At 47.0% G+C, this 26,800-nt stretch overlaps 1 protein-coding gene across 2 annotated transcripts in view; it reads left to right on the top strand.

The window, feature by feature from the left end:
* The window catches only part of Ccdc12 (coiled-coil domain containing 12), a 51,307-nt gene that overhangs the window by 8,517 nt on the left and 15,990 nt on the right, over positions 1-26,800 (top strand). Inside the window, exons 2-3 of one of the 2 annotated variants that reach the window (XM_058576789.1) lie at positions 16,952-17,042; positions 20,797-20,864. In XM_058576789.1, the coding sequence (XP_058432772.1) occupies positions 17,028-17,042; positions 20,797-20,864 (83 nt within the window). In that variant the 5' untranslated portion in view covers positions 16,952-17,027. The remainder of the gene's footprint in view (positions 1-16,951; positions 17,043-20,796; positions 20,865-26,800) is intronic. The other variant, XM_046437653.2, reaches the window with a different exon arrangement.

Here is a 26,800-nt window from a genome sequence, read left to right as displayed (position 1 = left end):
TGACCCTTCTTTCCTTCCTGGAGATGGGTATGGGGAGCCTACTTCCTGGCTGAGTTCGGTGGCCACTCTTCTTTTGAGGTGGAATTGGTGTTGGCCCCAGCTGAAGCTATGTTGAAGGGCTCTGCTGTGGACTATGGGGAACAGAGTGGGCCTTCCCTTGGCTTGTTTTGATATACTGGGAGAAAATAGCTTGCCTCCACGAAGGATGAGTCTCTTTCTGAGTTTCTAAGGGCAGGACCTATACTGAGGCAGGTGAGTGGCCTTTGGAGCCTTGCTGGCTGGAGCAGCCTCCATGTAGGAGAAGAGCTTCTAGACAGTAGTGAGACAATGTCCCTCTTTTTAGCTGTGCTATTGGCACAGCTCTTCCCACTGTGGTCTCCCCTTTGGGTGATTTCTGTGGTTTTTCAGCATGTCCCAAGGCCTCATTCATGATGGAGGGACAAGGAATTGGAACACAAAGGAATCTTGAAGTTCAAACAGGTTTTTATTCTTTCTATTAGCTTTTGCAACAAAAGAATTTATGTGACTTTAATGGTGACTTCCTCTGTTGTTTTCTCCTGTCTCCTGGAGCTTGGAGGGCTATGGCAGTGTCCAAGCTATTGTCTCTTGGGTGTTCTTGGGGTCCCTGGGAGAGAGAGAGGCTTCTCTTTGGAGAACTTTTTTCTTGGAGGCTTCTAGAGTGAGTGAGTTCTCATTTTAGATTTTAACAATTTTGTCTTGGTTTCTAGGTGGGCTTAAGTTTTTTAACATTTTAAAAGAATTTTTTATTCCTTATTTTTTGCAGTGTTCATGATCAAACCACTGAGTTACACTCCAACCCTTTATTTATTTTTTAAAAAATTTTATACATTCTCACTAAGTTTCCCAGGATGGCCTTGAATTTGTCATCCTCCTGCCTCAGCCTCCTGGATTAAAAAGAATTGTGTATGTGTTTGTGTATTAGTTACTGGGAATTGAGCCAGTACTCAGCTCTATCACTGAACTACATTCACACTTCTTTTTTGTTTATTTATTTATTATTGAGTACTGGGGATGGAACTCAGGGGCACTTGTGTATTGAGCCATAGCCCCAGCCCTATTTTGTATTTTATTTAGAGACAGGGTCTCACTGAGTTGCTTGCACCTCACTTTTGGGGAGGCTGGCTTTGAACTCGGGATCTTCCTGCCTCAGCCTCCCAAGCCACTGGTATTACAGACATGTGCCACTGTGCCCGATATTTTTGTTAATTTTTTATTTGAGATAGAGTTTTACTAAATTGCCCAAGCTGGCCTCTTTTTTTTTTTTGGTACTGGGGATTGAACTCAGGGACACTTTACCACTGAGCCACATCCCCAGCCCTTTTTAATATTTTATTTAGAGACAGGGTCTTGCTGAGTTACCAAGGGTCTCACTAAGTTACTGAGGCTGGCTTTGAACTCTCGATCCTGCTTCAGCCTCCTGAGCTGATGGGATTACAGGTGTGAGCCACCACGTCCAGCTACAGTGCCACTTTTAAATGAATTATATATTATACATAGTGAAAAGTATACAAATCAGGAGGTTATTTATCTATAAAGTGAACACAGATCACTGTGTGGGTCAGTTACTCAGATTAAAAAAACATGATAGCATCCCTCGGTACCTTTCCTGCTCCCATTCAGGTGCTTACACACATAGTAACCTCTAGCACAGCATGTTGACTTTTCTGACCTTTGAACTGTACTCAAATGGTATCATACAATTTGTGGTCTTATGTTCTTTCATCCATCATTATATTTGTGAGTTGTTGGGGATGGCATGCATTAGCTCATTCTTGTTACAATAATCGTTCCACTCTGGGTCTTTAGACTGGAGCTGTTACGGATTATAGTGCTGTTCCCAGTCTTGTACATAAGTGTGTTGGTGAACACATGTACACATGTACCTGTTAGCTCTATGCTGGGAGTGGAATTACTAGGTTACAGGGCATGTAGAGGATAGATCCTGCCAGTTTTCCAAAATGGCAGTAGCCTTTCATACTCCTACCAGCAGTGTGTGAGACTTCCTCTCTAGTCCTTGGTGTGGTTGGTCTCTTTCATGTAGGCTGTGCTGGCGAGGTGTAGTGGTATCCCTTTGTGGTTTAAACTTGCATTTCCTTCCTAAATAACAAAGTTGAATATCTTTTCATGTTTGTGTGAAGTGCCTGGTCAAGTCTTTTGTCCTCCTCTTTTTTATTGGATTTGACTGACTTTTATTTTTGACCCTTGATTTCTAAAAATTCTTTGAATCTTTTGTTCATTTGCATTGCAACAACTGTCTTCTGCTCTGGGTGTTGACCTTCATGCTTCAGTTGTACCCCCCTCCTTTTTTTTTTTTCTTTTTTTGTGGTACTGAGGATTGAACTCAGGGACACTGTCCCACTGAGTTGCATCCCCCCGCTCTTTTATTTTTTGAGATAGGATCTTGCTAAGTTGCCAAAACTGGCCTTGAACTTGGGATCCTCCTGCTTAAGCCTCTAGAGTCACTAGGATTATAGGCTTAGCTTAATTGCATTCTTTGATGAACAGAAGTTATTAAATGTAGTCCAATTTATTATTTTCAGCTACCTAATGTATTTTGTAGCCCTTTTAAAAAAGAAATTGTTTATACCCAGGTCATGGTGATATTTTCTCATGGTATATTCTAGAACTGTTATTATTTTACCTTTTACCTTTATATCTCTAAACTATATAGAATATATTTACTTTTGTGTGGTATGAGGTAGGGTTGAGATTCTTTTTTTTTCCTATATATAGATACCAGTGACTCAGCAGTATTTATTATTTGGCATTCATTTTTTTAGGACGATGATCTCCTTGTAAATGGCTGGCATGCAGTGTTTTTGATAGTGCTATTAACCTCCCCCAACACCTTGATAATAATCACAGTTATGATAATAACAGTAGTAATAGCAGCTGCTAATTTTTTTGAAATGTTACTAAGCCTCAGTTCATGCCAGCCTGAGTAGATAAGCAGCTCTTTAAAGGCAGGGACAACTTTGAAAATATTATTATTGTTATTTTGGTACTGGGGATTGAACTAAGGGGCACTCGACCACAGAGCCACATCCCCAGCCCTATTTTATACTTTATTTAGAGAGGGTCTCACTGAGTTGCTTAGCACCACTGGGATTATAGGTGTGCCCATTGTGCCCAGCCTGAGGATTATTTTAATAAAATATTCAGTCATGTCCAAGGTGCCACACAGAGGTGACGCAGTACTGGGTATACTACATCCCATGATTCTGAGCCCCCTGGGCTTTGTGCACCAAAAGGAGGATTCACCTTAGACTCAAGGGAGAGCAGGAACTGCCAAGCCAGGGCTTCAGGGCTGCCTTCTGGACCTGCCATCTAGACTCTGTCCATGTTGTGAACCAGCTGATCACAGATGTTCTGACTTGAAAGATGAGCTGCCTCAAACAGCTACTTCTAGGTCAGTTGTTTCATACATGGGCAGCGTGTTTAGGTGGTGGTTTTCTGTGGAACCCTGTACACGATTTGACCAGGATTTGGTTGATTTCTAGAATGGACACTGAGAACTATAATATGGAATTGAAATGCACTTCATGTAATTCATTGTTGTCAGGAGAGATGTGTTCCATGTTTTATCTTGGGCTCCTTAGGAACACCTCCCCACAACCTGCACCCACATACTTCCCACACACCTCCAACAGTACAACCCCATAGCCCCAGCCCACCTCTAATGCATGTATGTACACATGAACATACACCAGCATACTCCCCACATCCTCCTCCTTGCAGACAATGCACCCTACATCTCCTCCTGCTCCCCCAACTTCACAACATGACAGAACTCTCCCAGCCCTATCACCAAAGTCCTCCCCACACAGCACCTTTCACTCCTTTCATACTCACTTCTCATATACCCCAACACCCCACCCTACCCACAACTCACACCTTCACACCCCAACACCCCCCACCTCCATAGCTACAACCCTTCCACGCACTCCCTAAGCAGCTGGGAGGGTCTAGACAGTGGTCAAAGGTCTGGGAGACTCCAGTGGAAACTGCTGTGCTTCTATCATGTGCGGCCCTCCTCCTGCAGGGCCCTACCATTGACCCTAGAGCCCTAGCTTTTCCCCAATTTTGTTTTGGAGAGAAGCAACAGCTTGTACTCTTGACAGAGTTCCAAGAGGAAGAACAGTTGCTGTGGTGACGACTCCCTGTGGGGAGTAAAATCTACACTCCGGGGCTGTTTTGATTCAGTGTTCTGAAGAGCTGCTCTGTCTAGAGAAAATGTGAGGGATGGGGCAAAACACTTTTGTCCTTTTAAGGTTAGCCCCCGTCCCCTCCCATTGTTTTATTTATTTTTTCTTTTTCTTTTGTAGTTGGACACAATATCTTTATTTATTTTTAGTGGTGCTGAGGATTGAACCCAGGGCCTTGCCCGTGCTAGGTGAGAGCTCCACCACTGGGCCACAACCCCAGTCGTCTCCTCGCTCCCATTGTTTTTAGGGCAGGGCATCTGCTAGATTTCTTGCCAGGTAATTTGGATCCTTAAAAAAAAAAAAAAAAAAGTACCTGTGTTTGCTGTGTGGGCCAGGCTTTCCTGCTCTGGGTCCAAGTCACAGGCAGCCTCCTCCTACCTAGGGGAGTGAGAGTGAGCATTTGAGTTATTCTCCTGAGGCTCTCATCTGCCAGGCATGGGGCTGTCGTCACTGTTACTGTTGAGTGCCACTGTGGCTTGGGGAATGAAGTCAGTGAGGCTGGCTGGCTCTTGCTTTGAGCGAGGTGAGTCTGGGCCCAGCCAGGAGGCTGGCCTCTGTACCATCAGTTATAATACAATATGCTGCCCACACAGTGGAGGGATGTTGCGTCCTGGAGGGAGGACTTTCTGCAAGGTGTGGTTATGACACTTGCATGCAGTGGCTGCATGGACTGGGGGCTTCTGAACCCAGTATGGTTGCATGTACCCCACTTCTTCTCTTTGGTTGGCTTATGGATCGTGTCCTCTTGTGGACTCTGTATCCATACTGTGACACTCATGGAATCTGGCCTGGTAGAGATGCAGGGAAAATAATTAAGGATAGATTGAGTAAAGGGCATGGAAGAGGAGGAGAGATTTTTATGCAGAGGAAGAGCAGAACAGGCAGGAGTGGAAAGGGTCTGAATTCAGGAAGATGGGCCCTAGAAGCTCCTTCCTCCTCCCTGGCCCCTGCACATAGTGCCTGCCTTGTCTTGCTTGGACTTTTACTCTGTGCATGCAAGAAGGTCTGCCCTCTGACTGTGGCCAGGGAGGGGTTGGGTCTTTCTCTGGATGACACTGCTGCTCTGATTGAAGGAATGAGGCATGAATGGGAGGATCTGATATATAATCCTGCAGGGGGGTGGGAGGGCATCACCCTGAAGACACAGGCAGGAACCTCAGCCTCTATTGTCATGAAGGTGGTGAGCCCCTGACCAAGGACTTATTCACCTGGACACATTGCAGAGCTGTCACAGCATATATAGTCCCTTGCTTAATGCCACTTTGCAGTTGAAGAAACTGAACCTCTGAGAAACCAAACAATTCACCTGCAGTTCCACAACAGGTACATGTGACTTTGCTTTATCAACCTTTCAGCTGAGCACATTAGGCTTAAAAAAAAAAAAAGCTTTGCTTTGGTGTAGGGATGTAGCTCAGTGGTAGATTGCTCACCTAGCATGTGTGAAGCCCTGGGTTTCATCTGCAGCACTGCAAGAAGAAAAAAAAAAGTGCTTTGTTTTCCAAAGAAGTGTGTGTAGGTGAGGATTATAAGACCTTGTTTAAGCAGTGTTTTCCCCCACAAATAAATGTGCCAGCTCTGACTCGTAGTTTAAATTTGGATTTTAATTAGATATTAACACTTGTGGATCACACCAGAGAGGAGACAGCTGTCTTACCTTTACTTCTCAGACTGTGATACTTTGAGAAGCAGCTGATCAGAGGTTAAAATAGCTTCTGGTTTCCTAGGATCTTCAGCAGACTTTGCTGTTCTGTAAAACTCTGATTTATCTGAAAATTGACTTGTAAAGAATTTTGCTTTTCAAACTTGAGTGCCTCATTTTGGGGCCCAGTACATTTCATAAAAGCTCAGTTTGTATTGCAATGCAGGGAATGGAAAGATGGCCCCCAGGTCAGATGAGGGCTTTGCATCAGCAATTGGCCTTTGCGGTGGTTAGATGTGGGGAGCCTATTGGGACCCGCTTACAGAGCACTTATCATCCCAAGCCCTGGCTTCACCATTTGCAGCGTGGGTTTGGGATCTTTTCTCTTCCTGCATCTCCCAGGGTCTCCCTATGATTGGACAAACTGTAAAAGATAAGAACTTTGACCCCTACAAACTGCTGCACACATTATCAGGCTACTACTATCACTGGCCACACGTAGCCTAGGCAGTTAGTTGCTAGCAACAGAAATCCATTTGGGTTGATTTTAGAAGAAAACAAAGCACTATGTGTTTGTTTTTTTAAAAAGAGAGCCAGCCTTGGAGGTACCTGGCTAGAAAGAAGCCCAGCATTCATGGAAAAACTGAAAAGTTGCTCAGTGAGGAGACCATTACCGTCTTAAGTGCTGGGCATTGAAGCTTGTTTTGCCGCCTCTGTGCCCTAGGATCAGATTCTAATCAGCCTTTCTGCAACTGCCTTCAGAGAGAAGCCAGCCCCCACCTCACCCCCACCATCCTGAGATGGAGCAATAATGCCAGAGTCACCTTCCTGCCGCAAGGCAGGCTGGGAAAGTGAGTGTTGGACACCTTTGGTTTTGGTAGTACAGAGTAGATCCTTCTTCCCCACAAAGCTCAATGTGGAACCTTCCCAAACGAAGCAGGGCTCAGTCACTGAACAGCCCACAGGAAGACTTGGGGAACCCAGACTTCAGTCCATCTCCTGCATCACTCCAGGTGATGTGGTAAAGTGGCAGACCACTCGACTTGAGGTCCAGAGACCTGAGGTCTTGCACTAGCTTCTCCCATTCTCTTGCTGCACACTTTACCTCTGGCCCTCTGGATAAATGCGTTATGAGTGTTTCCCTGCAGCTCTATGTCCAGAGTCTATTCTGAACCACAGTAGCCCTCAGGCAGCTGGTCACTTCCTCCTCTGGGTTACCAACTTGAAGAAGAGGGATGTGCTCTGAGAGGCTCTTCAACTGGGTCATGTGTTAGAGTTATGACCCTGGAGTAGGCTGCCCACTGAACCTTCAGATTCCCAGATCTTACCTGGGAAGATTCTGGTTTGGTGGGCACTGTGGTTGGATATAGTTCACCCTGCACTAGATGATATCTGAGCCTTTGCAGTGCAACCAATTGTGGGTTTTTAAATATATATATACATACACACACACACACACACACATATATATATATACATACACACATATATATTTATACATATACATATATGTTTATTTCTCATTTGGTCTAAGAATGGACGTGGTCACATATCTCTGGCAGTTGTGCAGAAAGCAAAACTGTGGCTGTTTATTTGAAAGCGTGATGCAGACAGGAAACCTCACTTTACATGCTCATCCATCTTTTATTAGCTGTGAGCCATTTTTTAAGTCTCTTAGTTTTCTTAAACCTGGTTGAATAGGATGATGATATCTGATCCACAGGTAGTTGTGGGGGTCAGAGTCCTGGTGGGCACATTGTTGCAGTGTGAACTAATTACTATCAGTACATGATGCTGTTAAGCTGGAAGGGGCTGTCCCTCCAAAAAGACTCAGAGGCAGCTGCCCTCTGCTGTCTTTGGGGTATGAAGGTAGCTTTCCTAACCCACATCCGCTTGTTCTTTCAGTGGCTTCAACCAATGACCTTTGCATTTTCCTTTCTGGCCCTAGCTAAATGATCTTTATAAATATATCTAGTCACATTGTTGCCACCGCCCTACCTGTCCTCCCTCTTCAACTGCTGCATCCCACTACATCTGGCTCTTGCTGGTTTCTCAGTGCTTGTGGGGTAAATGTCATCTTACTCTCTCCTCTTTGATGCAGGGCTTATCTTCATCACCTGTTCCTTCCAGTGATCCCAGCACTCCCTACCCTGCTCATTTGGCCTGGATGTTCTCTCTTCCCTACTTGGTGGCTCACTTGCTCTCCAAGTGGACTGAGGCTCCACATTCCCCTGTGCTTGTACTGCCGAGGCACCTGTGGTGCTTGCTGTGTGGTGATTGTCCCTTCCCTGCCTCCCCCTTAATCTTCCTCCATCCAGCTCTCTGAGGGCAACAGATTGGCTTTAGTCACTTTTTTATCTGCCAAATGAGAAGACCCAGAAGCAGCTAGATAGGCACAAGGATTTAGGAGTATTTGGGCTGCAGTTTTTCTCAGGGAAGAGCAGACTTGCCCTTTGGGGCTTGTTTGAAAGCCTGTAGCTTGGCAATATCAATCAACAAGATGAACTTCGTGGGATTGTGAAGTCAGGTTTCCACAAGTCTGCTGTTCAGGTAAGATCTAGGGAGCTTTGACACCTGTGCATTGGGCGAGGACTAAGCATTTTAGGGTAAGCCATGGCATGATGTAGATGTTAGGAATTTGATGTGGTCCTGCAGGGCTGTGGTGTTGGCTGGTAATACCTATCCTTGTAATAAATGGTACTCTTTATATCTCTTAACTCACCTCATTTCAAGAGTGATTCTACCCTTGTGAAAGGTTGTAGATGCGTGAGTGTGCCAGGTGGGGGCAGGGGACAGGCCAGAGCAAAGTGGGGGTTCTAGAGGGAAATAGCCGAGGCTTGAAGGACTGCTGTACCTACCATTTGGGTCCTGGCAACCCCGGGCTTTGTGACTCTGGATGGATTACTTAATTAAACTGCTCCTCCATTTTTCTCATCTCTGAAAGCAGAAAGGCTAATGTTGACAACAGTCATTGAATAATGTTGATTATATTCAATAATGTCAGTGTTGTTCAATTAGTTGAATAATCACTTGCCTGGCATATTGTTAACCCTTAAGAAAAAGGATAGCTGATACTGTAGGAAATACAGTAGAACTGAAATGAATGACAGCTGGGTCCAGGTCTCCCCAGAGCTCACCTTCCAATAGGATAATAGGATATCTTCCAATTTTGTGGATCTTAGTTAGATTTTATCCCTACCACATGCCCAAGAAGTGGGTAGGGTTAATTTTGCAGGAGAGAAAAAATTTTTGGAGGAGAGGGGAGAAAAGATAACTAAAGGATAAATGAACAGATGTGTGGAACTGGGGGCTTTTAATGGTCTCTGTTCCCACGCTGTTGAGCTTCACCCAATCTTGTCATACCTTCATGACTAGCATAGTCCTAAGTTAGATATAACCAAGCCTCAGTGCCTCACCCGTGCAACAAGGCTAATGATAGTTAATGCTGTCATTAAAATGGTCTGACAGTGGGAGGCTCAGACAAGAGGCTCTATCCTGTAAGATGAGGAATTGAGGGCTGGGGATGTGGCTCAAGCGGTGGCATACTTGCCTGGCATGTGTGGGGCACTGGGTTCGATCCTCAGCACCACATAAAATAAAAATAAAGATTTTGTGTCCACCGAAAACTGGAAAATAAATTTTAAAAAAATTCTCTTTTTTTTTTTTAATTTTTTATTGTTGGTTGTTCAAAACATTACAAATTTCTTGATATATCATATTTCACACTTTGATTCAAGTGGGTTATGAACTCCCATTTTTACCCCATATACAGATTGCAGAATTACATCAGTTACACATCCATTGATTTACATATTGCCATACTAGTGTCTGTTGTGTTCTGCTGCCTTTCCTATCCTCTATTATCCCCCCTCCCCTCCCCTCCCCTCCCCTCTTCTCTCTCTACCCCCTCTACTGTTATTCATTTCTCCCCCTAAGAAGATTAACATTAAACAGGGATGAGAGGTGGGAGGGAAAGGGAGAGAGAAGGGAAATTGCATGGAAATGGAAGGAGACCCTCAGGGTTATACAAAAATTCTCTCTCTCTTAAAAAAAAAAAAAAAAGATGGGGAATTGATTCGAGTCTCCTGTCTCTCCTGGTTGTTTATTCAGTTTTGGCCCAACTGCTGTTGTGTGCCACCTACAGGGGAACAGTGGTGGATAGGCCTCTCAGACCTTTCAGTCTAGAAGGAAGACTGATGACAAATATCAGGTAAATTCAGGTAAAGACAAGTGTTTGGGGTGGTTATCATTATAAGTCATGGGAAGAACACCTTTCTGTTAAAAATGGCTAGAGAGAGTGCCAAAACCCACTGACCATCTTTCAGCTGTCCTGGAGGTTTGTGATGGGTTTACAAATTAATTACAAATTCTATGGCTTCCCTGCAGAATCCTCACAGATGTGCTACCTCTTCTTCTAGCCTGGGGCCTCTTATCACTCATTCCTGAGGGAGTCATTCTTAATTTGAGTCTCATTTAAAAAAAAAAAAAAAAAAGTATTGTTAAAAACAGACAAACCAGAGTTGCAGGTCCACCATCTTCTTTTTTTGCCCTCTGTTACACCATTGGAAGCTGAATCTAGAACATTCTGAGGAGAGCATCTGGGCTTCAGTGTCATTGTCAGGTCTCTTTGCAACTAATTTAAGACCAGTAACTGCAACCAACTGCAATCCTGACATACCTTCATGATGTTTCCCTTGGCCAGATATGCACTCAGTTATGGCAAGACAGAGCCACATAAAACACTCACCAGATTTTCATGATAAACATGGCATTACAGTGCTAGCTAGTGAAACCACTTTCTGCCTTGTTGCATGGGTGTTTTTAACTACACAGATGGAGATAGAATGTAATCCATCTCCTGTTGGCAGAATTACCCTAAAAGAGTGGAATGATCAGTAACCATCACCATTATTATAATTCAGAATTGTTTCAGAACCAATTGTCTTGTGAGCACTCTGTCACTCATTAAAATGTATGTAATTGAAAAAATAAAATTCTCTTGAAATCTTAAAAAAAGTATTGTTGACAAATAATAATTGTATCTATGGAGTATAGTGTGATATATTGATATCACATTATATGCATTATAGAAAGATTAAATCAAAGCTGGGTGTGATGGTGCATGCCTGTAATCCCAGCAGCTTGGGAGGCCAAGGCAGGAGGATCACAAGTTCGAGTCCAGCCTTGGCAATGTAGCAAGACCCCTGTCTCAAAATAAAAAAGGGCTGGGATGTAACTCAGTGGTCAGGCACCCTTGGGGTCAATTACCAGTAACAACAACAAAACACCATTGTCAAGCTAATTAATATATCAATCACCTCTGGCATACCATTTTTTGATGATGCAAATGTTTAAAAATGCTTTTTGGCAATTTTGAAATCTATAATATATTATTAGTGACTGCACAGATCTCACTCTTGTGTGTTTGGAACTTATGCCCTTTGGTCAGCATCTTCCCTTTCCCTGTTCATTTTCCCCTTCTTCTGGTAACCGCCTTTCTATTCTCAGTTTCTATGAGTTTAATGCTTTTCAATTTCACATATAAGTGAGGTTATGCATTGTTTTTTTCTGTGCCAGGTTTATTTCATTTTGCATAATGTCCTGCATGTTCATCCATGTTGTTTTAAGTGACAGAATTTCCTCCTTTTTCAAGGCCAAATAATAGTCTATTGTGCATGTGTGTACATATGTGTGAATACACATGCCACATTTTCTTCAATCATTCATCCAAGATTGGACACTGAGGCTGTTTTTGTTTAAGCCTCATTTTTAAAGATTAATAGTGAACAATCTGTAGAAACTTGGCCCCACAGGAAAGCACTATCCGAAAAGGATAATGCATTCCATTCATATGAATGTTACCACATTTAAGCAGTGGCAGGTATAGATCAGCTTCTTTGCTGGCTGGTCTAACAGTAAATGATCCTTCCGTATTCCAGCATGGTTCAGGACCCAGGCACCTGGGTACTTCTAAACCTGTTGTGGCTCTTGGAGTGTGTGGCAGCAAGGAACAGTTGGCTGTTTGCTTTCTTGGGCTTTTTTGAGTCAAGGCTGGGAATGTAACAGACAAATTCTGGTTTCCCGGGAGGGATGCAGCAAGAACCAGGGTTTGAGTCAGGCCCCTTACTGTTTAACAACTGGACTTGGAACATCCCAGAATGCCAATGCTGAGTCCTCCCTGTCTCCCCTGTCCATACCACTGTGGGCATCAGGTATGGTCCTGTACCAGATGGGGACCTAGACTGCCTTATTTTAATATCAAACACCCCTATTGAAGTTGCACCAACTCCACCTCAACGGGGGAGGAGGCAGCTTGAGAGAGGTCCTCAGTTTGCCCAGGACCCCATCACAGGTAAGCATGGCATCATGATTTACCTGCCCCTGCTGTTCCAGGCCTTCCTGGGCTTCCTCCATACCACAGTGCTTCCTCCAGGGAGTCTGGGGTGGGGAGTTTGGAGCATCTTGGAGCAACTGGCCACCCAGAGGAACTGGCCTAGTCTAGCTGCATGTGAAGGAAAGAAGCGAGACTGGTTTTTGCTCAGCTCTCTGCATGACCTTCCACAGGGTTATTTCTTGCTGGAACTGGTGGGGGTGAAGCCCTGGGCAGTGGGAGGGGCCTCGAGCTAGGAGTTCCCTATGCTGCCCTTCCACATCCACCTTGTGTCCCCATTCCCATTCACCCTTGAAAGGCAGGACAGGTGACTTTGGAAATCCTTCCCCAGCCACCTTAAAAGCCACCACCCTTCCTGAGTGCTTTTTTGGGGGAGGAAGGTACTGGGGATTGAACTCAGGGGCACTCAACCACTGAGTCATATCCCCAGCCCTATTTTGTATTTTATTTAGAGACAGGATCTCACTGAGTTGCTTAGTGCCTCACTGTTGCTGAGGCTGGTTTTGAATTCGTGATCCTCCTGTCTCAGCCTCCCTAGCGGCTGGGATTACTCCGTGCTTTTTTTTTTTTTTTTTTTTTTAATATGTGGTGCTGAGAATCTAACCCAGTGCCTCACACATGCTAGGCAAGTGCTCTACCACTGAGCTACCTACAATCCCAGCTCTCCTAAGTGATTTTGATACTGTCCCTTTCCCCTTTAGATCACCATCCACCCTTGAGAATCTGAAAAGCTCTAGATTCTTACTCTAGAAAACTGCACCTTCTTGCACCTGAACTATGTCTAACCATGGAGTCATCCAGGCATCCAGGTGAGGGGATACCACCCTGCTATGAACAGAGTGAGGAGCACTATAGCTCAGTGGGATCACAGCCTGCCCAGGAGAATCATAGCCTCCCACCACCACTTGGTGCTAGTGCTGATTTGTTCTTTCTATCCTCAGTAACCCGTGTTACAGTACTTAGCACTACGGGGACCAGTCAATATTTGTGGGCTAATTAAACAAAAAAAAAAATCTGGTGGAGTTATCAGCTGTGCTCCATGGAGCACTTATGGCTGGTTTCCCAGTTGTATTTGTGGCAATAATAGGACTAGACTTGGCCTGGGGCCAGCTCCCCACACTCCTCTGACTTGCAGCTGTGTGATGGGCCAGTGAGGAGCTGCCCTGGGCTCTGTGTGCCATTGCCCTGGCCTTAAGATGGGGTCTGGACGATGGGACCAACTGTGCCTCTCATTTACAAAGGGGGGGCCCTCTTTTCTACTGCCAAGGACGTCTTGACAGGCCCTGGCAACTCTAGTCTGCCTCAAAGCTGCCACACCCTTTCTCTTTGTCCACTTTGCACTGCCACCTCTTTTGTCAAAGGCGCTTGCCTTCTCCCAGTGAGTCACTGGCAGGACCCAAGTTGCTGACTCCTCCCTGTCTCCCCACAGCCTTGTTCTTTCCACTGCGTGACCTGGTTCCGCTCTTATCTCCAGTCCTTATCTCCAGCTTCCTCACTGCCCTTTGTTCTTCCTCAGCTCTAGGGGATGGCTGCAGCCAGAGGAGAGCTGTGGCTTTTAGCTGGCTCTATACTCTTGGGTAATGGTCTGCAGCTTTCCCTGCCACACTTTCTGAGCCTGGTTCTTGGCAGTGCTCTGAACAAGGAGTCAGTGACCTGTCTCCCCCACTCACATCATCTAACACTTCTGGTATCTTGGTGACGCAGGTGTTAAGAAGCAGCTCTGTCTGCTTGCAGGATTGCCTGTCACAAGAGACATGCCATCTGGGCCCACGGCCCTGCTGCCTTTCTGTGGCCCTTTTCTGTCTGCCCCAACCTGATTCTCCCTGCCCCTCAGACACTGCTACCTATCTACCTAAGCTGCAGGCTCTTCTCGTTCATCCCTCAACATTTCCTCCTGTAATAATGCTATGATGTCACTGTGATTGCTCTTAGAAACCAAGGCCAGCCAGGTGGTACAGCCTGCCCAAGGCCACACAGCCAGGATGGAATGGAGCCAGGACTTTCCCTAGGCACATGCACTCTACCACATTGTACCAGTGAAGGTACAATTCCTGATAGTCTGGGTCAGGACTGTGGATACAGATGGGTTAGATTAGTGCCTGTCCCCAAGGATCTTATGGTCTGGTCAGTACACAGTGGACACTCAGCAAGTTGAATACAGGGAACCCAGAGTGAGGAGCACTATAGCCCAATGGGATCGCACCTGCCCAGCAGAATCAAAGCCTCGCTCTCCTATTTCTGGCCACTAAGGAGCTTTTAGTTTCTGGTTCCAGGTGTGGTACGTTCAGCCTAGGGCTTATCATTCCATCTTCAGTGAGTCAGTCTCCTGGTAGCTGCCCTACCCACTGAGTGCTCTTGGAACACAGCTCCCAGTGCTGCCACCCAGACAGGAAATCTCTCCACCCCAGCATGAGGCTGCCCTGATCCTGAGAATGGCAACAGGGTGAAATTATAGGACCTGCCAGGTTGCCCCAGCATTGCCAGTCCCTTCCTGCCCCATCCTTAGGCACTGGATACCCATCTTGATTTCTCCTCACCCTAAGCTCAAATTAGACTTCGAAAGGCTCAAACTTTGATCTTTTCTTAGGAGACTAGGGCTTGAGGTCTTGTGTTCTCTTGACTGTTGTGCAGAGGGTTGATTCCCATGGAAGTGACAGCAGGCCTGTGCAGTGAGGCATGTCCATCTGGGCATTGCAAAGTGTTCCCAGTTGGGTAGCTAGCTGCTTCGGGAATGGGCTAAAGGTTGGAGGAGGTTAGATCTGCTGTTGGAATGTCTCTCGAAACTCTTTGCTGCCTCTCTTATCCCTTTCTAGAAAGGAAAGAGTCCCAGGCAACAACTAAAAGCTGTCTTTGGGAATTATACCAGTGAAGGAGGGACTTACCCTCGTCCCCTCAACTCAGGCCCTTCAGCTTTGGCATAACTGCCCTGAGCATAGTTCCCAGCCCTCACTTAAACCCTCTCCACCCTCCACACACCCACAAACAGTGGCAGGTTGGGGCAAGTCCAGGCAGGAGTGGAAATCCTGCTTCGTCCTGGTCTTTCTCCTCCTGTGAATCAGTGCCACTCAGCAGGTAGACTGCCTGAGTGCCCTTTCAGAGTGGCCTTCTTGCTAGGCTCTGCCCCCTGCAGCACTAGAGGAAGGCCTTGGGAAGGATTTTGGGCTCTTCTGACCCAGACCAGTCCTGGCTGGGCCAGCCACGTGGGTCTGCTCTGCAGACCATGACCATGCCCTTGCTCTGCTCTTGTGTCTTTGCCGGGTAGTTACCACTCTCAGGAAAGTTCTCTTTTCTTTAGTCACCTGGTAACCACATCTAGAATTGGTTTAAGGGTCACCTTTTTCCCTGATAACACCTATCCTGTGCCAACACCCCATAAAGCTTTCCTCACCACTCACGGCACAGATGGTTTTTTTGTTTGTTTGGTTTTTGGTTTTGTGTGTGGTACTGGGGATTAAATGCAGCTGTGCCCTACCACTGCTGCATCCCCAACCCTGTTTTATTCTCTGAGTTGCCCAGGCTAGCAACTTGTACTCCTCATGCCTCAGCCTCTTGAGTTGCTGGGGTTACAGGTGTGCACTGCCATACCCAGTTCAGAATTACATTTTCTAAGTCTGCTTCTTTGAGTACACTGGAAATCCTTGAGGGCCTGAGTCAAGGGAAGAGATGCCTTAGTGTTAATCTGGGGGAAATGACAGCAGGAGACAGCATAGTAACCTCCCTTTTCCCTCCCTCCCTCTCCTGCATATCTGTCTGGTTGATGATCAAGCTTTTGATAGTGGCCCTCCATTCAGGCAGCAATGTGGATTTATGCTGCCCGTCACTTCTGTACCATCCTGGGACAGGGGTACTCAGCTAGTGAGGGCTCCATCCAGAAAAAGGAGAATGAGGAGCAAACCCACAGCTAAAATATCAAGTCTGAAGAGTTAAGGTGTCCCAAGATGATTGAAGCTCTAGTAGTTGTTCGATAAAGAAAACAACAAAAGGGCTGGGGTTGTGGCTCAGTGGTAGAGTGCTTGCCTAGCATGCTTGAGCCACTGAATTCGATCCTCAGCACCACATAAATATATAAATGGAACTTGAGAAGTAATTCAAGTATTTAAAAAAGAAAAAGAAAACAACACAAATTATCACCATCAGTGGACATTGCCACAGTTCTCACAGACACTAAAAGGGTAGTAAGGGAATAATATAAATCACTTTATGCTAGCAAATTCAGTAGGTGAAATACACATTCCTTGAAAGACACAAATTAATGCTGACTCAATAAGAAACAGAAAATCTGTATAGTCCTATATCTAAAAATCTTCTCAAAGAGAAAACTTTTAAGGCCAAAATGGCATCACTAAAGTCTTATTGAACTTTTTTTTTTTTTTTTTTTTTTTTGGTACCAGGGATTTAACTCAGGGGCACTCGACCACTGAGCCACATCCCCAGTCCTATTTGTGGCTTTGAACTCACAATCCTCCTGCTTGAGTTGCTGGGATTACAGGTGTACGCCACACTGCCCGACTTATTGAATGAATACTTAAGGAGAAATAAATACCAGTCCCACACAACTCTAAATTTATTATTTTATTTTGACACTGGGGATTAAACCGAGGGCCTTAAGCATGCCAAGCATGCACTGTGCCACTGAGCTACATCCCCAGCTCAACAACTCCATTATTGGTATTTATTTATTTATTTATTTTTAAGGAGCAGGGTCTTGCTATGTTGCCCAGGCTGACCTGGAATTCCTGGCTCAAGCGATTCTCCTGCCTTAGCCTCCTGAATGATGGGACTATGGGTATGTGCCACTTTGACTGGTTCAACTTTAATTTACTTTTTAAAGTTTTGTCCTTGGTAAAAGGATGTCCGATGTTTGAGGTGGGGATATTTGTGAGACCTCCTGAAGTCCTGCTGCAGAGGCTTCTTTTTCCTGCAAGCTCTGGGGAAGTTGAGGAAAGGATGTGAGGTCAGATGTGGAATCAGGCAAACAGACTGGGGAAGGCCCCATCTAGGCCATGGCTCTTCTGCCCTCTGGCCATCAGCCTTCCTGAGAGTTTGAGTCTTTGGAGTTGCTGGAGGAGAGGGGGAAGAAATAAAGAATGGAGATTGGGAAGGAGGGAGAAAAATGGAGAGGTTGGGAAGGGTGTGTGGAGGGAGAAGTTAGGCACTGAGTCTGATTTAAGGACCTTGGGATGGGTGTGGTGTCTGTAGATCCCTGGGACATGGGATACCTAAGGTTCTGCCTGCTCTTCTGCTGACTGTCTTAGGGCCTCGACCTGGGCTTGCACTGGTTGTGGCTGGGTCTGCATTCTCATGGCCAGATCTGAACCACAAGAGGAGCACAGGAAAGGCAGCTGAGGTCAGAACCATTTTTAGAAACTGTGTGTCACTCTTGATGGGCAAGAACACAGGGCCAGGACCAGGAGGACCTTTAGCCGGACCTACAGCAACCAAAGATAGATTCTGTGACCTTGGACAATTTTTTTTTTTTTTTTTTTTTGCCTGACAGCCATTTCGTGGGTTTCCCCATGGTTTGAATTGAGGAACTGGAGCAGGTGATCCTGTGAGCCCTCTAGTTCTGAGTTCTTTGAGGCTTTAGACTGGGGTGGGCATTGAGCCTGGTGTGCATCTCCTCCTAGCTTCCCAGATGAAGGTGAGGGGGACACCATGCCTCATGGCCCAGGCCAGGACCGCCCCAAAGTGATTTTCCATCTTGTCAATGCTCATTATCCTAGCTGAGAATCACCATTTAACAGGAAGGCTGCAGTACTTCCTCCTCTTCATCCCCCATATTCGTGGCCTATTCCCTGCTCTTGCCATGATGTGTCTTTCTCTGCCTCAATCCCCTGTTCTGATGAGCATCCCAGGCAGGGGTCTTCCTTAACCTCATTGTACTGTCTGCAGAGCAGTGCTGCTTCCTACCTGCCAGCAAGCTGGGTGATGTTTTAAAATGTCATTTACATACTTGGATGTTTTCTCATTTATTGTGAATACCCTGGCCTTTGCCAAGCACTTGAGTGTCCCTGGGACTCCATAAGCCATGGCAGCAGTTAGACTGTTTGACCTTGCCCAGGGCGGGAAGGGCATGGTATTGGTGGAGTACTCCTCCCAGAGGATGATCCTCCCCAGCCTTCTCCCTGTTCTGCCAGTTGCACAGAGCTTTTAAAGAAGCCTTTCTGTGGAGTTGGGGGCCTTGCCCACCTATCCGCTGTGGCAGAGCGAAGTCCTTTCTGCTGTTCTGTCCCTAACTTACTTGCCAAGGGCAGGTGTCATCCTTTCCTCTGAGACAGTGCCTCTAGCCTTCAGGGAGTCCTCGGGCTGGCAGTGGGGGAACTTTTGTTTGAATGTCCAGGCTCTCAGCTTGCTTCCTTTGGGAACCTTTACTCAGAGAGGGCTCATGTGTCAGCTGGGCCTCTGTGGAAGCCCCATCCAGGACCTGGCAGTCTGCGAGCCACTTGGAGAACACTAACTTGTTTCCCTGTTACATTTGTGCTCCACTCTTCTCTCGGGCCATCCCCAGGTTCTGCCTGTCCCCCAGCCTGGCAGATGTCAGCAGGCCCTTCCTGGTCCCTTCTTTCTCCCTTAGAATACTGGCCAGAGCTCTCTGTGATCAGCCCCACCTGCCTTGACAACCTTACACTTTCACCTTCCCCTCTGCTGCTGCAGCAGTGCTCACTCTGCCTTTGCTCAAGGTGTGCTCTCCAGTGGGAATGTCCCTCCTGCTCCTCCCTCCCCATCCTGTGACACCCAGATCTTGGCATCCCTCCAGAGACAGTCCTTCACCCATTCCTTGAGAACCATGTTAACCTCTCACATGGCTGCTGTCAGTTGTTCAGTTATTTGTTCTTGCTGTCTTATTCCCATGAGTGGAGCTGCCCTGGTTGAAAAGATGTGTTCCCGTTCCGGAAGCCTTTCTCTGGACTAGGCCTCTCGTCTGGTCTCCTTCCCTGTAGGTTGTATGGCCCGGAAAGGTGGGGTCCGGTCACCACCCTCAAGGTCTCTACCATGAACACCACCAAAAAGTGATTTTTGCACTTTTTGGTGCACTCCCAGGGAGGCAGTTGTCAGTGGCAGACACAAACTTCTAGGAGAGTCTCTCCAGGCAGCTGTTTTATATGGATTTGTGTATCATTGCAGGTCACCTAATATCATCAGAGCAGTTGCTAATGCAAGGAGCTTCCAGGTGTCTTCTCAAAACACTGCTCTAGCAAGTCAGAGGTTGTTCAACGAAGTGAGCTTTGACACCTTCCAGGGGGCCAACCCTGGCATTCAGGGCTTCTTGGTCGGGCCTTGGGCGTGTAGTGTGTCCACATGGATATGAGTACTCACACATACACTGGTGGGGCTGATCACACAGGGTTCTGGCCGGTGTTCTGGTTTGTCCACAGGGCAGGCTGATCTAATATAATAGCAGTAATAACAGAGAGCAGGAAAGGCTAGGGACTTTTTTCTTCTGAAGGGGGAATGGCATGGCAGTTTCCTTCTGTTGTGGCCCTCAGGGCACCTGCAGCACAAGCATACTGTGTCAAGGTTAAGATAAATACAACTTCTCTAGACAAACTATGAAGAGCTGGGCTCAGTGGTATACACCTTTAGTCCCAGCTCCTCAGAGGCTGAAGCAGGAGGATCACTTGAGCCTACAAGTTCAAAACCAGCATGGCATCATAGTGAAACCCTGTCTCAAAAAAGAAAAGAGGGGCTGGGGTTATAGCTCAGTGGTAGAATGCTTGCCTAACATATATGAGGCACTGGGTTCGATCCTGAGCACCACATATAAATAAATAACATAAATGTATTGGGTCCATCTACAAATTTAAAAAAATTTAAAAAAAATTAGAGATGGAGGAAGGCAGAAGACTCAGACTGGTTTTGTGGTTTTTTTTTTTTTTTTTTCCCCAGTGCTAGGGATCGAACCCAGAGCTCACACATGCTAGGCCACTGAGCTATACCCCTAGAAGAACCAGATTTGGAAGATACTTTTCCCACATAAACTTCAAATGAATTTCCCTTGCCTTTGTCTCTCTGGGTACACTTCAGGCCTGGGCAGTGAGTCTTGTTACAAACCTGGTCCTGGTCTGAGCTATGTGACTCCTCAAGGGAACCAAATGGGTATTTCTGGAGAGGTTGCTGGTGACCTCCAGTCTCCGCTAACTCAGGAGTGCTTATATCCAGACCCTCTTCTTTGGTCTTGAGGGTTACTGTGTATCTGGGCCTGGGCTAGGGTTGTAGATTTTATTTTATTTTTTAGTTTTAGGTGGACACAATATCTTTTATGTGGTGCTGAGAATCGAACCCACTGCCTCATGCATGCCAGGCGAACACGCTACCACTTGAGCCCCATAGGGTTGTAGATTTTAAATTCTATCCAGGCAGTGAAGGGTGGGAAGTGAATCTCCAGCATTGTGTCCATCAGGTGCTGGAGGACTGAGTTGACTTCTCTAGACTTAGTGCCTTACTCCTGAGATGTCCTGTTCTTCACTGGCCGCCCAGGTGGTCTAGACTGGAAGTAGGAACATTCATCTGAGCAGATGGTGTTCTCCCTTTCTTTTCAGGACAAAGAAGATGGGGAGCCAAAGACCAAGCAACTCAGAGAAGAGGAGGAGGAAGGCGAAAAGCACAGGTAGCACTGCGTGCAGCTCCCGTCATGCTGTTCCCTGCCCTGCTCTCTTCACCAGCACCTGTTGCTCGCTGAGTCTCTTTCCTTCCAGCCCTGTTTCAGAGCCCTGCCCCCACTCCCTCCTCCACCCCATGGCTGTGTTCAGACCTGCAAACCTCAACCCTCTCACTAATTGGGCCTTCCCTGCGTCCTTTCCCCCACTTGGTGTCCAGCTCTTTGCCACTGGCTTTTTTCCCCTGACCTCACACTGTCTTTTCACTCATCTTTTGTGTTCCACATCACATGCAAAATGTGGGAAGCTCTTCCTGGGCCTTGTGGCCTTTTCCAACCTCCTCTGGCCACCGGCCATTTCCTGAACAGCACTGTGTCCACTCGTCTGTTCACACTGCCCTCTCACCCTGGGACTCCTTCCTTCTTATCTCTCTTCCACCCTTGACAGCTTGGTTTTCATGTTAGAGCTCAGCTCAAAAGCTGCTTTTTGACTTCTCTTGGGCTGTGCTCCCTCAGCAGTTCTTTTATTTATCTTTATCAAATGTAGTCATCTGGCTGAGTCAACTTAAGTTGCCTCAGCACAGCCCATGTGAGGGGCTAGAGCACTCTTCCCTTGTGTGGTGTGGCAGGCACAAGATCCACTCCACACATTCCCAGTCCTAAGGGCTATGCCCTCTACAGAGCTACTGTTGCTGTTTTGCATAAAAAATTTTGGGGAGGGCTGGGGATGTGGCTCAGTAACAGAGCACTAGCCTAGCATGCATAGGCCCTAGTTCAATTTCTAGCACTGCCAATACTACTACTACTACAACTACTACTACTACTGCTACTACTTGGGAATAATTTGCAGGATCCATCCAGCATGTGGGGCTGGACGGATTGTTGTGAGGCAAGAATAGCCTTCATGCCTAAGTAGAATCCACACACCTGAAGTCTCAGAGGGCTCACACTCTCCATGTCATGCCCAACCCTGAACTGGGACAGTCTTCCTGTGATCAAACTGCATCTTCATGGACAAGGGTCCTTGGTTGCTTCTGCCCTGGGCAGCTTCCTTCAGGCACAGGAACTGTGGTGGTGTCTGCTGAAGGGAAGAGTAGATCTTGGTGCAGTGGGCTGTGCTTTGGGGAGGGACAGTTAGAAAGGAGGGAGAGCTTCCCTGGGGAATCTGGGCAGGGACACTGGAGCAGACCTTCCTAATGCCACAACCCTTTGTTGTCTTCAGCAGTATGAAGAAACCTCCTCAAGAGCAGGCCTCATCTCTGCCTCCTTGATCAGGAGCAGATCTCACTCCAGTTACAAACTGCTTTCACAGCAGCCTCTGGATAGCCCTGCAGGGTTCTTGCCACCTCGCATGGGTTTAGACATGATGACATCTCTATTCTGAGAGGCTCATGGTGCTGATGGGAGATTGGGTCCCTGGCACTGGGCTCTGTGCATTTTGTTGCACCCTAACCCCCTGAGGGTCCTCAGCTGGTGATGGAAAGGTAAAAGCCAAGTAGTTCTCCTTTGCCAGGTGACCCCAGACTTGAATGATTCCAGTGGGTGCCTACACAGTTCTTTCTGCTCTTTGGGGACTACTTAGAGGCCCTTTGGTTTTCTTCTGGCCTGTTCTTAGGTTCTGTGTTGCTGAATAGAGCCCAGAGTTCCAGTTCCTGGGCTGTCTTTGATTTGCTGGGTGGTCTTTTCTGATTCTCCTACTCTTTGCTGAGAAAAGAGGAGTGAGTGGTGGGTGGGTCAGACAGTAGCAGACTTGAATGTTGGAACACATTGTTGAGTCTCAACATGGTGTTGAATGAAGGAGAAAACAGGTTTCAGAATTGACCTACAGTGCAAGAGAATCTCTATCAAATTGGGAAACACAAAATGATATTACATGCCTGTACTTGGTCAACACCAACTTCATTGGTCATCTGCTCTTTTTTTTTAAATTTTTTATTTTTTTGGTTTTCGGTGGACACAACATCTTTTTGTTTTTGTATGTGGTGCTGAGGATTGAACCTGGGCCGCACGCATGCCAGGCGAGCGCGCTACCGCTTGAGCCACATCCCCAGCCCGGTCATCTGCTCTTTGTGGGGTACCAATGTAGGCTTCTGGGAGGCAGCCATGGACAGTCCCTACCCTCAGGGAGCTGGTGGTCTCTAAAGGGACGCAGACTGTTTTTTTTTTAATTTTAATATTTATTTTTTAGTATTTGGCGGACACAACATCTTTGTCTGTATGTGGTGCTGAGGATCGAACCCATGCTGCACGCATGCCAGGCAAGCGCGCTACCGCTTGAGCCACATCCCCAGCCCCAAAGGGACGCAGACTGTTGACAACAGGAAATGTTAAGATGTCGTGTGCTGGAAGAAAGCAAAAGCAGAGTGTAAACATGATGGGGAAAAATGGCTTCAGATTAGTGCTGAGAAGCAGGGAGGAAATAGGATCAGGGGAAGACTTTGTGATGTGTGATGTGTGGTTTTATTTTACACACACACTTTTTTTTTTTTTTTTGCAATGCTGGCGATCAAACCCAGGATCTTGCTAGGCAAGCACTCAGCCACTGAGCCACACCCTCAGTCCTCATTTGCTAGATCTTAATAGGTCATTTATGGTGGAACACAAGATTCCTCTGAGATCCCTTCTGACCCTGCAAGGCCACATCAGAGCAGGACCCCGTCCCTTTCTGACAGTAGCCTAGGAATCAAGCATGCTGGACATTGGATTGGGTTCTGCTTCAACCTATTGTGTTCTTCCGCTTTTCTCTAATCTGGCCGCTTTTGAAGCAGTAGAGTGGTGGAATGGGTCTGGAACTGGTAATCAGGAGCTTGGCTTCAGGGCTGCCCCTCTAGAGGCTTTGAGCAGGTAGGCTTCTCTACCTCATAGGGCCCACTACTCAGTCACTTCCTTGGTTGTCAGGAAGTCCAGTCTCAGCACGGAGATGTGCCTACATGTATAGCTCCCAGAAGAACCCTGAGTCTTGGTCTTTGTAATATGAGACCAGACCCATTGGGTTTGACCCTGAGCTGCAGGGTCCAGGACTTGGGCTTTCCTGGAAGAACAGGGTGCTACAAAAGCTGCGTTCAGTACAGGGACAGGTCCCCTTTCCTCATCTGAACTGGAAAGGGACTTTGGTAGTTTGCTCGTGGATTGGCGGTGGACCCCAGAGGGCTCCCAGGCCACAGCCCTTGCCACAGTTCCCTTTGCCACTGAGGAGAAAGGAGTGACCTTCCAGCTTTGCTGAAGGGATGACTTTGAAGGCCAGAGACTAGTGAGCATCTTGGCTTCCTGGGCTCCTAGGAGTTGAGAATAGCCCACTTCAGTTCAGATCAGCCTAAGCAGCAGGTAGAAGCCCCATAGGCACCAGCATTTCTGAATCTTCTCAAGGAATGAAGTGCCCACTACAGGCTGCCTTTGACTGAGGGCCACAGCATAGGGCCTCATGGAAAACATGCCTCTTGAATTAGGTCTAGAATCTGGAGGATGGGTAGCAAAGGCCTAGAAGTCTGAAACTACAATGAGGAAGTGGGGTGCTGTAGTCTTTTACTAGAGAGGACAAACAGGCAACTCCAACCCCCTGGTCCCACTTATAAACCCCAACCACAGCCTTGCACAGTGTCCTTGGGGGCCTATCTCAGGAGTGACACTGAGAGAGAGTGGGGCCCAAGCTGATTATCTCTTCTGCTCTCCTGACCCAGTGCCCCACAGTGGGGGGCACTCTCCATCCTTTCTTCCCAATGTTTCTTATGCCCTGATCCAGGTTCCTCCCTGAGCTGTTCCATCCCACACTGCCACCGAGCTTTGAACTTCAACCACTGGGTGATCCCAGGGGCCTGCTGCCTGTGAGAGTTGGTCAGCTGACTGGAAGCAGGATCAGCCTGCCCCAGTGACCCTCTAGATGGCTTGGCATTCCTTGCAGAGGTCTAGTGGCGTTTAGGCAGTATACAGACCCCTGGCTGGTGGCTAGTTCCATTGATTGGCATAGCTAGTTGATTATATACTTTTTCCCTGCTTGGGGACTTAGGGAAATAAATGTTGAGGCAATTCTTGATTCAATAGCAGGCCCTGAAATGGTTGGAACTAGACAGATGGAGCAAGCTCAGGATTTGGAAATGGCTCCCAGGTTTGAGCCTACGCCCTGCCAGTTATTAGCTCTCTGACCCTGGGAAAATCATATTGTCTCAGTGAGCTTCAATATCTTCACTGAAAAATGGGAAGAAAAATAAAATTCGGTTCACCTCATGTGGAGCAAATGCCATACCTGCTTTCTCAGCCAGTTCTGGTGCTCTGAGCAGAAGGATGATACTGGGACCCTCTGAGAGAGTTCAAGGGCTCAGGACTCACCTTTAACAGGTGAGTTTACACATAAAACCTGTGCTGGTTTTAAGTAGGGAAGTATTTTGGGAAACAGCAAGATGGATGGAAGTAGGAGTAAACACAGGTAATCAAGAAATGAATGAGTGTGAACATTAGATGGTCTTGGAAGTAAACTAAGTGGCCTCATTTTACAGATTCTGTTATCTAGACGGAAACACTGTGAGGCCTGAGGGTATTACTGAGGAAGTAGGAGTATCAAGCAGGACTGGAGCAGGCCTGCCTTCTTCAGGAATGGAAAACCTGTTTGTTTCCCCATATGATGTGTGAAGGACTCACCCCTCACCAGCCATGCTGAAGTCACTCCTACTCTTCCCCACTGCCCAAGGAGACATTTTCCAAAATTATTAGGCTGTTCTGGTTCTTTTACCTTTTTTTTACACATTTTATAGTCATCTTGTTAATATATGTGTGTGTGTGTGTGTGTGTGCGCGCGCGCTAGAATTTTTATTAGAATTGCATTGAATCTATAGATCAAAATGCCTTCCTGTTATTTTTTTTTTTTCTCCAAGGATAAACTGTCCTATCCCCATAAAGCAAAACCCCCAGCCAGTGGGGATGAGCCCCAGGAGGTCAGTGAGCCCAGGCCAGCCTCTGTGGGAAGGAAGGCTGTGCCTCCATCCCCAGAGTAGCCCTTGCTTCTCTGGGCTAAACCTTCCCATCCCAGCCGCCTGTGGCTAACTGTGCCTGGGCATAGATGATTGTCTCTAAGGCACCTCCCCAGCCCCCTGCTTATTGCTTAGATAAGAAGAGGTGCCCTGGAAAGCTGGCCCACAGGAAGGAGCATTCTTCTCAGTTGATTTTGCTTTTAAACCCTCAGTCACTTCCTGATGGCAAGTCACCAATAGGTGACTAGATGCCCTGCCTTGTGGACAGACTGTTGGGTGGGGCTGGCAGGTGGGAAGAAGGGGAGCAAGTCTTATTAAGTGCCTGAACAAGCAAGTCCTAAATCCTCAGCCCCATCCCCAACCACCGCCTCCGTGTGACTTTAGATCCAGGTCTACACCAGGCTGGAGTACTCAGTCACCATTGGGGACATTGGTTCGCTTTGGGGTAGGTGTCCTATATTGCAAAAGAAACTAGGCCATTGGCCTTCCTTCTTCAGGGATGGAAAACCTGTTCCCCAACTTGACGTATGCATGACCATCTTGTGGAGAGCGGTCCCACCCAGCTGAGGCCCAGTCCTGGCTGGTGCCCAAAACCTTTAGTCTGGCAAATGCCAGGCCTTCTTGCCTCAGCGGGTGAGGCCCCAGGGATGGTGTCCACACCAGGGTGTGTTGCAGATCCATGACATCAGCTTGATAATAACTTAGTTGCACCATTCTAGTGACCACCAGGGCAGCTCCCATCCCCACCTCCTGAGTTATCTCCGCCTAGCTCCAGGCCTCTGATGTCCTAGTCACTGGCAGTGGGATGGGTCATGGCACCTTTTTTTCACTGAAAAGCAGTACAGAGACCTGCAGTGCCCTGTTCTTCCTGATCCTGTTTCTCAGGAATAGGCCCATTCTCAGGAATGTGGGAGAATGAATCAAGAAAGGACTGGTCATGGTGGCATATATACACAATGGAGTTACTCAGCCATAGAGAAGAATGAA

Source organism: Marmota monax, unplaced genomic scaffold (genome assembly GCF_021218885.2).
Source record: "Marmota monax isolate L192 unplaced genomic scaffold, Marmota_monax_Labrador192_F-V1.1 WCK01_AAM20220418_F8-fsc00021, whole genome shotgun sequence".
Taxonomy (NCBI): Eukaryota; Metazoa; Chordata; class Mammalia; order Rodentia; family Sciuridae; genus Marmota; species Marmota monax.
The sequence above is the reverse complement of the archived record's forward strand: the minus strand, read 5'-3'. Positions and strand labels throughout refer to the sequence as shown.